Here is a 12,676-nt window from a genome sequence, read left to right as displayed (position 1 = left end):
CCTCTGTGTAACTCATCTGCAGTTTGTATCCATTTCTGAAAGCCAAACCTCCATAAGGATGTAGATAAAGAAAAGGCACTCCAAAGAAGGGTTACCAAACTGATAAAGAGTCTACAGCAAAGGCCCTATGAAATAAGACTTAAAGAAGACCTCATTTGTAATCTATGAGGAAAGGAGAGAGGGGGGGGGGGTCATGAATCATCCATTCAAATACCGCATTCAAAGGCTCAAATAGTGCACGTCCTAGAATCAGAAGTCATGATACGAGGCTCGAAGGGGACAATCCCAGGCATAATATTAGTATACTGTGTATCTTCATGGAAAGTGTAGTAAATGCATGGACCAGCCTTTCCTTGAAGGTGCTGGAGGCAACACCAGTGACAGAATTCAAGAAGGTCTGCAATAGACACAGAGGCTTCTTACCTATTTATTTATTTATTTTTAATTTTTATATACCGGAATTCCTGTATGCAATACAAATCAATCCGGTTTACAAGTAACAAAAAGGTTGCCCTGGTCTGGGAGGTTAGACCGGGGTTTTTTACATAGAACATTGAACAATAACAATCCTAGGAAGGGTCATGTAAATTAAGGGTCATGTAAATTGAGGGGGAAATTATTATTTAATAATAAATAACAATCCTAGGAAGGAATAACAATACCTAGGAAGGGTCATGTAAATTGAGGGGGAAATGATGTTAGGTCGGGGGCTTTAGTTATTCCTTCTCTATTTATGTTCAATCAGCTATTTAAATTGTACATTGCCTTGAGTTGCTTGCGTAAGTCAATTTATAAACCAGAATAATGAATAAATAAATAAATAAATAAATAAATAAATAAATGGAAAGACAGAGATCAACTGAGATCCATGGCATTGTAAAAAAGAGTGAATTGGATGTAGTAAATGGGCCTTACAGTCCTTATCTGTGATCTTTTCGTATGGTTTTTTGTTTCCATTTAAATAAAATTGCAGGGTTTTTTATTTTCCTTTTACAAATTAGCACAGAGTGACTACAAAACATACCCAGGAATAATGAAATATCGAAATTGCCATGAAAAAACATTTTTTTTTTCTGTAGGATGCCACATATACTTTTCACTCAGTGAATAGGACATCTGTAAGATTAATTTACATTCAGACCCTAGAGCCAGCAGCCTCCTCTCTCTCTCTCTCTCTCTCACTCTCTCTAAGCTCAGAAAGCAACAACTCTTATTGACCTAAGGAGAAGGGTTTTATATTATTTTATTGTAGTGAAGAAACGGAGATCGGTGTATGTGAAATGCCCTTTATTTGAAATTTGCCCGACTCTGGCCAAGTTTCGCTCTTTAATCGAGAGCTGCCTCAGGGGCAACTAGAAACAAATATATTACAATTAAAACCACATACAAGGACTCATAAAGTTAAAAAAAATCAACAAAAAACATAAAAACATATACAATCTTCAAAAAGTGAGCCAAGTTATGTGTAACAAACATAATGGTGTACAACAGACAAAATGGTATATAGGAGGGCAAGAGAGGAAAGAACGATCACAGAGTGCAAGTGGGAAGTATCATAAAATAACTCTCAATGAACAGTTATGCCATGCAACCAGAGAGGATGATTTGGTGTTAGTATAGAACACATACTGATATAAAAATAAATTCCTTTCCTTTCCATTGAGAGTTATTTTATGGTACTTCACACTTGCACTCTGTGATCGTTCTTTCGAGGCAGCTCTCGATTAAAGAGCGAAACTCAGCCAGAGTCGGGCAAATTTCAAATAAAGGGCATTTCACATACACCGATCTCTGTTTCTTCACTGCTATACAGCCAACTGGATCGGCTACCGATTTATTATTTTATTGTTCCATGCTTCAATGTCTGTGTTGATGTGAAGTGTGTAATCAGGTTTGAATAGATAAATACAATAAAATAAACTCTCTGAGCTTTTCGCTTATAGCATTGTTAGAGCTGACATTTCCGAGAGATATTTTTGTGCCAGATGGTTTATATCTTGGGCAAGGATAAGGAGGTCAATTATCATTTCACCCATGTCTTATCTCATGCTAGAGCAGACCTGGGCAAGGGGCGGCCCGCGGGCCGAATCCGGCCCACCTACTGTTTGTGACCGGCCCGCCCACTGCTGAGAGCAGACGGAGAATGAGGCACACTGCCTTCCCTTGCAGAGGCAAGCCTTGCCCAGCACCGGCCAATCGGGCAGCGTGCCTTCGCTCGAGTTTCTTTCCTACATAAAAGAAAAGCAGGAAGCTTGTACCGTCACAGTTCCGCCTTTTGTGGTCCTTTATCTAATACCCGGTGAAAGCTGTGCAGGTCATGGCTATGGTGGAGGGTTCAGCTGGGCAGCCTCTGCTTTTTCCTCTTTAGGAATCCTTTGCTTTAAGTTCCAGGAAGCTCGCCTGATTTAGCAGCACAGAGCTCAGCTGTAAAAAAAATGCCTTCGCTCGAGTCTTGCCCAGCACCGGCCAATCGAGGGAGCGGAGAATGACCTTTTTTTTTACAGCGGGTTGCTTTTAATTGGGCTATTTTTTCTGCCAGTCGCGTTTTTTTGGGCTTGTTGGGCGGGACATGTGCTCTGTTACAGTGATTGGCTGCTGCTGCTGCGATGAATCCTGTCCATAGCAGGTGCACCCTAGCCCTATAATTGCAGCAGTAAGCCAATCAGAGCAGGAGCTGCAAGCCTTGTTGATGCACACGTCAGGAGCATATTTTGTGGGCAGACCCAGCCAGCACTGCACAGCATCGCACGTGGGCGGAACGCGAAGGCCAGGAGCACGGTATTGGAGCGCAACAGCAAAGGAATCCAGAGTGTGCAGCTACAGCCAGGTATCAGGAGGGAAGGAATTAGTATGTTGGGAGGGGGAATGAGTATGTGGGGGCTAGAGATGTGCTTGGAGGGGGTGGGGAATGAGAGTGTGGGGGAGCCAGAGATGTGCTGGGAGGGGGGAATGAGAGTGTGAGGGAGCCAGAGATGTACTTGGAGGGGGGAATGAGTGTGGAGGGAGCCAGAGATGTACTTGGAGGGGGGAATGAGTGTGGAGGGAGCCAGAGATGTACTTGGAGGGGGGAATGAGTGTGGAGGGGGCCAGAGATGTGCTGGGAGGGGGGAATGAGAGTGTGGGGGAGCCAGAGATGTGCTGGGAGGGGGGAATGAGAGTGTGGGGGAGCCAGAGATGTGCTGGGAGGGGGGAGTGAGAGTGTGGGGGAGCCAGAGATGTGCTGGGAGGGGGGAATGAGAGTGTGGGGGAGCCAGAGATGTGCTGGGAGGGGGGAATGAGAGTGTGGGGGAGCCAGAGATGTACTTGGAGGGGGGAATGAGTGTGGAGGGGGCCAGAGATGTGCTGGGGGGGAATGATGTAATTAGGTCCTCCATATTTACATTGAATCTTTGTATTTAACTTACTGATTGTTTATGAAGGGATAGTATATATACTATATACAGTATTGGGTAGAACTGAGTTAATTATATTAGTCCGGTCCTCTAAAACCATCCCAATTTCTCATGCGGCCCCATGGGAAAATTAATTGCCCACCCCTGTGCTAGAGTAATATTGATTCCCAGTACCTATTAGGGATGTGAATCGTTTTTGAACGATTAAAATTATCGTCAAATAATTTTAAAATTGTCCAAAATCGTTTGAGTGCACAATACAATACAAATGCCCCTGATGATAAATCCCCCACCCTCCCGAACCCCCCCCAAAATGTTTTAAATTACCTGGGGTCCAGTGGGGGGCTCCCGGCGCAATCTCCCTCTCTCTCTCTGGCCACGGCTGCATTGAGAAATGGCGCCGGTGGCCCTTTGCCCTTATCATGTAACAGGGCAAAGGTAGCGCCGGCGCCATTTTGGTTCCTGGCACCCGACGTCATGAGTGCAGGAGATCGCCCCCGGACCCCCGCTGGACCCCCAGGGACTTTTGGCCAGCTTGGGGGGGGCCTCCTGACCCCCACAAGACTTGCCAAAAGTCCAGCGGGGTCCGGGAGCGACCTCCTGCACGCAGGCCGTATTGCCAATCTTCAAAATGGCGCCAGCGCTACCTTTGCCCTGTCACATGATAAGGGCAAAGGGCCACCGGCACCATTTCTCAACGCAGCCATGGCCAGAGAGAGAGGGAGATCGCGCCGGGAGCCCCCCACTGGACCCCAGGTAATTTAAAACATTTTGGTGGGGTTCGGGAGGGTGGGGGATTTGTTTTAAAGGTTCGGGGTGGGTTTTAGGGTTTTTTTGGTGTGCCGGTTTTCCCGCCCTCCCCGATTTACGATTTTTAACGATTTAAAAAAAAAAAAAAACACGACGATCAGATTTCCCTCCCCCCCAGCCAAAATCGATCGTTAAGACGATCGATCACACGATTCACACCCCTAGTACCTATTGTCTTCATACATTTGTGGTCATGTCTTCAAAATGACATATAAATTAGATGTCTTCAAGACATCTAATTTAATTTGAAGACATAAATTGTGTCTTCAAAATGACATGTAAAATGGCATGTAAATTAGGTAAATCATAATCCAAAATTTATACACCCAAGTTGTAATCTTATAACATTATATGATAATGTATATCTTCCTCTATTATACTAGTTACAATGTGTATCTTCTTCCACTTCACTAGTTGCAATGTTTCAATGTTACAATGTTTCAATGTAAAATAAGCAATTATTGCCTTATTTGTTCAGTTTTATGTAAACCGATGTGATATCTCGATTGAATGTCGGTATATAAAAGCAAATAAATAATAAAAATAAAATCAGGAGGAACCTGCTGCTATTTTGTCTCTACCAATATCTTTTCCCTTTCTTTCTCAGAGGTCCGTGATGGAGTACTTCCACCCATCACATCCTAACCGCTCCTAGATTTCCTTCCTCGGCTTTTATCGCCTCCTTATTTTCTACAGTACTCATATGAATGGTCAAATGAGGGCCAGAGGTACACATCATCACTGAGAGACTGAAAGCTCTGGAATTCATTGCCAGAGGATGTGGTTTCAGCAGTTAGTGTAACTGGGTTTAAAAAAGATTTGGATCAGTTCCTAGAGGAGAAGTCCACAAACTGCTAGTAATCAATAAGCAATAGTAGCTTGAGATTTATTTAATGTTTGGGTAATTGCCAGTTTCTTATGGCCTGGTTTTTGGCCTTTGTTGGAAACAGGATACTGGGCTTGATGGATCCTTGGTCTGACCCAGCATGGCAATTTCTCGTGTTCTTATGTTCTTAATTTCATACATATGTTCTTTTTTAGGAACATTTCTTCAGTGGAATGTGTCCATTGCTATTTCTATATCTGTCTACCTGTCTGAGTATGTGCGTGTGCTGGAGGCCCTCTCTATGGATGGATTAGGCTGAAATTTGGTAGGAGAGTCTCTTACAGAAGTGCCAATGTTCTTTAGCAAAGGTAGTGGAACCAAACTCTGCCCCTGCTGCCTAAGCTCCCTTGTTGCTGGTGCTGTGTGGGGCAAAAGGTTGGTTAGGTCATAGCTCCAGTAACCCCCCCCCCCCCCCCCCCCCATTCTACTGTCTATGCTCCTGTGGCATACCAAATATCTGCAAATTCTGACAGTGGGAGGGCTCCTGATACATTTGCCTGGAGAGCAGAACCATCCATAAAACACAAAAAGGATTAGGAAACTGTGTTTTCATTGTATTACTGTTGTCATGGCCGCCAGCCGCGGTGGTCCGCGGCCGGGACCAGGTACTCACCCGCGACATCGGGTGGGCCCGGAGGCTCCTGCAGGAGCAGGGGGCCTCCTCCGGCGTTCTTCCCGCGGCCTTGGCCACTGCCTAGGCCGGCCGCGGAGCCCAGCGGGGCTGAGCTGACTCCTCCCCCTTCCTGGCTGTCTTAGAGCCGCGCATGTGGCTAAAGAGAAGATTTAAAGGGACCACGACAGGAAATGGTCGTGGCTCCCTCCTGAGACTCCTCCCTCATTCTAGGTATTTAAGGCAAGGTCTGCTCCTCAGACTTTGCCTTGGTATTGAGGCTTCTGGTTCCGGATTCCGTTTTGGTGTTCCGGATCTCCGTTCCTAGTCTTCGTTCCGCTTCTGTTCTCCTTCCTTGTTGGACTGATTCTTGGCTTCCGATCCTTGGACCGGCTATCGTTCTTTGCTTGGCTGACCTTGGACTGGCTGCGGACCCTTCTCCTGGCTTCGACCCTTGGAACGGCTATCAACCACTCTTTGGCTTCTACTCCTGGACTGACTCGATCTGCTGGAGGCGTCATCCATCTGGAATCAAAAGACCTGCAGGAGGCACCTGCATCCAGACCAATCTTCAGTCTTGAGGGAGTCTCCTAAGTCCCAGCGGCCGGGTTCCTATGAGCTCCTCCTGGGGGAACCGTGAGCTTCCAGGGCGAAGTCTTTTACTCGATGGGCAAACCTTCAAGCCTTGCCCTCCAACGATAGGGACCAGAGAGGGTTGACTCCCTTTTGGCGGAGTTAACCTTACCTCGGAACAGGGGTCCACTTCCGGATTCGTAACAACTGTAGATGCTTAACATTGGCTAATTTGATTTCTTACAATCCCATCTCCCTCATCTCTTTCACATCCAAACTAATCAAATATTCCAAGTTCACATTCTCTGTCTTCACATTTATTTAGTTTATTCAATTTAATATACCATTTATCAATACAATAATCATCTAACATAGTAACATGGCCATGACAGCAGATAAAGACCAAATGGTCCATCCAGTCTGCCCAGTAATTTGCTTATGGCAGTAACTTCCACTCTCTGCAGGTTACCCCCATGTTTCTGTTAAGGGTATTAACTGCTACTCCATGCAGGTTACCTCCATGTTTCTGTTAGGGTAGTACCTGCTGCTCTATGCAGGTTACCCCCATGTGTTCTATTAAGGGTAGTAACTGCCACTCTGTGCAGGTTACCCCCATGTGTTCTATTAAGGGTAGTAACTGCCACTCCGTACAGTTTACCCCCATGTTTCTGTTAAGGGTAGTAACTGCTGCTCTGTGCAGGATACCCCCATGTTTCTATTAAGGGTAGTAACTGCCACTCTATGCAGGTTACCCCCATGTGTTCTATTAAGGGTAGTAACTGCCACTCCGTACAGGTTACCCCCATGTGTTCTTTTAAGGGTAGTAACTGCTGCTCCATGCAGGTTACCCCTATGTGTTCTGCTAAGGGTAGTATCTGCCAATCCATGATGGTTACCTCCATGTATATTCCAGCTGTATATATTCCATATATATATATTTCCATGTATATTTCCGCTGATTATAATCCATGTTTTTTGTATTATTAATTTATTGTTTTATGTTAATTTATAGTTTGTAATTTTGTTAACTTATTGTTCAATTACTTAATTCTGTCCTATCTTCCGACATCCATGTTTTTACTCTCCCTGTTTTAATGTAACTTCTCTTTTCCACTTATACGTTAATTGATTTTTCCCCTTGTTCTAATGTAAACCGGTACGATAAGACCTGGTCTTGAGTGTCGGTATAGTAAAAGAAGTTAAATAAATAAATAAATAAATGTGTTCTGTTAGGGGTAGCAACTGCCGCTCCATGCAGGTTAACCCCATGTGTTCTGTTAGGGGTAATAACTGCCACTCTGTGTTAGGGGTAGTAACTGCCGCTCCATGCAGGTTGCCCCCATGTGTTCTGTTAGGGGTAGTAACTGCCGCTCTGTGCAGGTTACCCCCATGTGTTCTGTTAGGGGTAGTAACTGCCGCTCCTTGCAGGTTACCCCCATGTGTTCTGTTAGGGGTAGTAACTGCCGCTCCGTGCAGGTTACCTCCATGTGTTCTGTTAGGGGTATTAACTGCCGCTCCGTGCAGGTTACCCCCATGTGTTCTGTTAGGGGTATTAACTGCCGCTCCGTGCAGGTTACCCCCATGTGTTCTGTTAGGGGTAGTAACTGCCGCTCCGTGCAGGTTACCTCCATGTGTTCTGTTAGAGGTAGTAACTGCCACTCCGTGCAGGTTACCTCCATGTGTTCTGTTAGGGGTATTAACTGCCGCTCCGTGCAGGTTACCCCCATGTGTTCTGTTAGGGGTAGTAACTGCCGCTCCGTGCAGGTTACCTCCATGTGTTCTGTTAGGGGTAGTAACTGCCGCTCCATGCAGGTTACCCCCATGTGTTCTGTTAGGGGTAGTAACTGCCGCTCCGTGCAGGTTACCTCCATGTGTTCTGTTAGGGGTAGTAACTGCCGCTCCGTGCAGGTTACCTCCATGTGTTCTGTTCAGGGTAGTAACTGCCGCTCCGTGCAGGTTACCTCCATGTGTTCTGTTCAGGGTAGTAGCTGCCGCTCCGTGCAGGTTACCTCCACGTGTTCTGTTCGGGGTAGTAGCTGCCGCTCCGTGCAGGTTACCCCCATGTGTTCTGTTCGGGGTAGTAACTGCCGCTCCGTGCAGGTTACCTCCACGTGTTCTGTTCGGGGTAGTAACTGCCGCTCCGTGCAGGTTACCCCCACGTGTTCTGTTCGGGGTAGTAACTGCCGCTCCGTGCAGGTTACCCCCACGTGTTCTGTTCGGGGTAGTAACTGCCGCTCCGTGCAGGTTACCTCCACGTGTTCTGTTCGGGGTAGTAACTGCCGCTCCGTGCAGGTTACCTCCACGTGTTCTGTTCGGGGTAGTAACTGCCGCTCCGTGCAGGTTACCCCCACGTGTTCTGTTCGGGGTAGTAACTGCCGCTCCGTGCAGGTTACCCGCACGTGTTCTGTTCGGGGTAGTAACTGCCGCTCCGTGCAGCTTACCTCCATGTGTTCTGTTCGGGGTAGTAACTGCCGCTCCGTGCAGGTTACCTCCATGTGTTCTGTTAGGGGTAGTAACTGCCGCTCCGTGCAGGTTACCCCCATGTGTTCTGTTAGGGGTAGTAACTGCCGCTCCGTGCAGGTTACCCCCATGTGTTCTGTTAGGGGTAGTAACTGCCGCTCCGTGCAGGTTACCCCCATGTGTTCTGTTAGGGGTAGTAACTGCCGCTCCGTGCAGGTTACCTCCATGTGTTCTGTTAGGGGTAGTAACTGCCGCTCCGTGCAGGTTACCTCCATGTGTTCTGTTCGGGGTAGTAGCTGCCGCTCCGTGCAGGTTACCCCCATGTGTTCTGTTAGGGGTAGTAACTGCCGCTCCGTGCAGGTTACCCCCATGTGTTCTGTTCGGGGTAGTAGCTGCCGCTCCGTGCAGGTTACCCCCATGTGTTCTGTTCGGGGTAGTATCCATTCCAGTCTGGTTTTTGCCCTCTACATTCCACAGAAACAGCCTATACCAAAGACTCCATTGAACTACTGATGGCCAAAACCAAAGGCCTTTACTCAGGCCTTACCCTCCCTCCTTAAACTATCTGCTGCTTTGACATTGTTGATCACCTCAAATTCCTTAATACTGTGTCTTCACTTGGATTTCGGATCTCTAGCCAATCTTGATTCTCTTCTTACTTCTCCATCACACTTTTAGTGTGTTCTCAGTGGATCCTTCGCTACCCCATGCCACTATTGTTTTGTGTCCCAGCGCTCAGTTCTGGGCCCTCTTCTCTATATACTAATTGCCTTGTTATTCTGAACTCCTCTCATGACTTTTAATACTGTCTATATTTTGATTACACCCATATCTACCTCTCTATACCAGAAAGTTCCTCAGGAATTCAGTCTCCAATCGGTGATGGCTTCTCTGACATTGCTGGGTGGGTATCCCACAGTCACCGTAATTCAACATAGCCAAGACAGAACTTGTCTTTTCCCCCAAACCCACTTTCACTCTTCCCCTTTTCTCTACTTCTGTCATCCTCCATTTTGCCCATTACCTTAGGGTCATTTTTGACTCCTTCTGCTCTTTCTCTGCATATATCTAAAACAACCCAAAAATGTGTCATTTCCTTTGCTATAACATGTCCAAAATCCATACCTTCCTTTCCAAATAAAGAGTGGAATAGACTAATGGTTAGAGAGCAGTGGGTTACTAACCAGGAAAGCCGGGGTTCAATCCCACCACCACTCCTTCTCATCTTGGGCAGGTCACTTCACCCTCCAGTGCCTTGGGTATGAACTTAGGCCTAGATTTATAAATATAGCAGAAATAGTGCCCATGATAAAAAAAAAAAGGGGGTGTGGTTAGGCTAATTTCCACAAGCTGCAATAAATTTATTGCATAGGCACATGCTAATTCATCACCGTTTGGGAGAGAGAGAGAGAGCACATCTGTAGAGAAATTCTGCTGCACAACTTATTTTTTCTCAGAGTCACTATATTTATTTATTTATTTATTTAACATTTTTCTATACCGACCTTCATGGTTAAATACCATATCAGGACGGTTTACATCGAACAGGGGTAAAAATAACTAGGTAAAGGAAGAAACAAAGTTATATTAAACGAGGACCGTGAACTTGGAAGCTTAGGTAGCTGGAAGAAAAAAGATAAAGTTAAGTTAAAAATAATCCCTCTTCTCAAATTGCTACATTGGCTCCCTACCTCTTTCTGCATACAGTTCAGGCTCCTCTTACCAACCTATAAGACTTTCACTCTGCATATCCTCACTACCTCTCCTCTCCTCTCCTCGTGAATTCTGCTCATCAGGCATCTCTGTATCTGTGCCCTTCTCCTCTACCACCCATTCCCGGCTTCGTGCTTTCCAACTTGCTGCACTATATGCTTGGAATAGATGTCCTGAGTTGGTACGTCCTGCTCACTCTCTTACCTTATTCATATTGAGGCCAATATTCAAAAGCCATTTAGAAGGATAACTGAAAGGGGGAAAGGGTGAGGAGTAATAGAAGGGGACAGGGTAAGGTTGGATATGGGAAGTGATTGGAGGGAACAAGATGATTATTTCTAGCTGTCTATGGGATACAGGGTTTGCAACAATAGGAAGGGACAAGATAAGGGTTATTACTGAAGGAGTAGAAGAAATGGGTCACCGTGGGGTTTAAACTGCATGACTGAAGTTGGCTAGCAGAAAAAGGAAGATGCAGTTAAGTCAGTGTTGCTTTCCTCTTTCTGGCCAGGAAGGAAAGCCTGGGGATTGATTGGAGAGGTCTTGGTACTGGTTGACGAGGCTGATGTTGCCATTGCTTTGGTCTGGCTATGTGGCGTTCTGGCTCCTCTTTCTTTGAGTATGTGACACATTTTGCAAGGATTCTCCATTTTTAAGAGACTGATTTGTTAAAAAATAAACAAGTAATCATTTTGTTTTTAGTTTCTCCTACACTAGTTCATTTTCTCAGTGATTAAAAGTCCCCTCTGTTACATCCTCCAATCTGTCTCTTAGGGGCTACAAGATGATTCTATGTAGAGTTCTTTATGGTTTGATCAGATAGTTCATAATGCTGTTTTCTTTTACAGGGAGTGGATATTTTGCTGCTTCTGAACAAGACATTGCCAGCACAATATGTTACCTTTCAACACTACCAACGTCAAACCCTCCACTTTCATCCTGATTGGTATCCCCAACCTGGAGGCCTTCCACTCTTGGATCTCTGTGCCTTTCTGCTCAATGTACATTGTAACCCTGGTAGGGAACTGGACAATCCTGGCTATCATCAAATCAGAACAAAGCCTCCATTCCCCCATGTACTATTTCCTCTGCATCTTAGCCTTCATTGATCTGTTCTTGTCCAGCTCCATCACACTGAAAATGCTAAGCATTTTCTGGTTCAATTCCCGAGAAATCACATTTGAGGCCTGCCTCATGCAAATGTTCTTTGTTCACACCTTCTCCGCCATGGAGTCCGGAGTACTGTTGGCCATGGCCTTTGATCGCTACATTGCAATTTGTGACCCGCTGAGATATGTCTCTGTCTTAACCAACCCAGTCATAGTCAAGATGGGCCTGGTCATTGCCATCAGAGGAACACTTGTGGTCATCCCATGCCCTGTCCTGGCGAAGAGGTTATCATATTGCAGGACCAATGTTATTTCCCATTCTTACTGTGATCACATGGCTGTGGTGAAGCTGTCCTGCACAGACACATCAATCAACAGTGCATACGGTTTGACTGCTGCCTTGTCAGTCATAGTGTTAGATATCTTTTTTATCACTGTGTCCTATGTTATGATCCTTAGAGCTGTCCTAGGCCTCCCATCAAAGGCAGCACGTCATAAGGCCTTCAGCACATGCTCCGCCCACATCTGTGTCATCTTATTGTTTTATTCTCCAGGGATCTACTCAGGCTTCTCATATAGGTATGGCCACATTGTGGCACCACAAGTTCACATCCTCTTCTCCAACCTGTACCTCCTCCTCCCACCCACATTAAACCCCATTGTTTATGGCATAAAAACAAAACAGATTCGTGTCAAGGTGCTGAATATATTTTCACAGAAAAAGGATTATGTCTGAAAATTACCTTTTTAAAATTATTTTAACATTAGAAATCATCATGGAGGCATCAAATGTATTATCCTGCAAATGAATCACTGATGCATTCATAGCATTCAGGAATAGACAATTAATGAGATCATTTCATTTCATTACCATAGGAGACATACCTTTAATACCCAGGGTAAAAATAGAGTCAACGTTGCCCTATATAATGATATTCAAGAATATTTCTTCCAGTAATATTGACCATGCAGTATCTTACTTGCCAAAACCTAGGGGCCGATATTCAACTGGCATATAGCTGGATATGTAGGATTTATCCCGCTATCTAGTGGCCAGCCAGATTAGTCACTTATCTGGTTATCTGAGTGGCCAGATAACTTGTGGGTGGGCAGTGAGTAGATC

At 45.5% G+C, this 12,676-nt stretch overlaps 1 protein-coding gene across 1 annotated transcript; it reads left to right on the top strand.

Moving 5' to 3' along the window:
- The first annotated feature begins 2,732 nt into the window (after nucleotides 1-2,732).
- LOC115091466 (olfactory receptor 52N4-like) lies at nucleotides 2,733-12,476 on the top strand. Its single transcript, XM_029601688.1, has 2 exons — nucleotides 2,733-2,827; nucleotides 11,293-12,476. Exon 2 carries the CDS (start codon nucleotides 11,339-11,341, stop codon nucleotides 12,287-12,289), a length of 951 nt encoding a protein of 316 aa, XP_029457548.1. The 5' UTR covers nucleotides 2,733-2,827; nucleotides 11,293-11,338; the 3' UTR covers nucleotides 12,290-12,476.
- Nucleotides 12,477-12,676: the final 200 nt, after the last annotated feature.

The sequence above is a fragment of the Rhinatrema bivittatum genome, chromosome 5, assembly GCF_901001135.1.
Source record: "Rhinatrema bivittatum chromosome 5, aRhiBiv1.1, whole genome shotgun sequence".
Lineage (NCBI taxonomy): Eukaryota > Metazoa > Chordata > Amphibia > Gymnophiona > Rhinatrematidae > Rhinatrema > Rhinatrema bivittatum.
The sequence above is the reverse complement of the archived record's forward strand: the minus strand, read 5'-3'. Positions and strand labels throughout refer to the sequence as shown.

Coding starts and splice junctions, on each gene's coding strand:
- LOC115091466 (XM_029601688.1), top strand. CDS start 11,339: ATGTTACCTTTCAACACTACCAACGTCAAACCCTCCACTTTCATCCTG.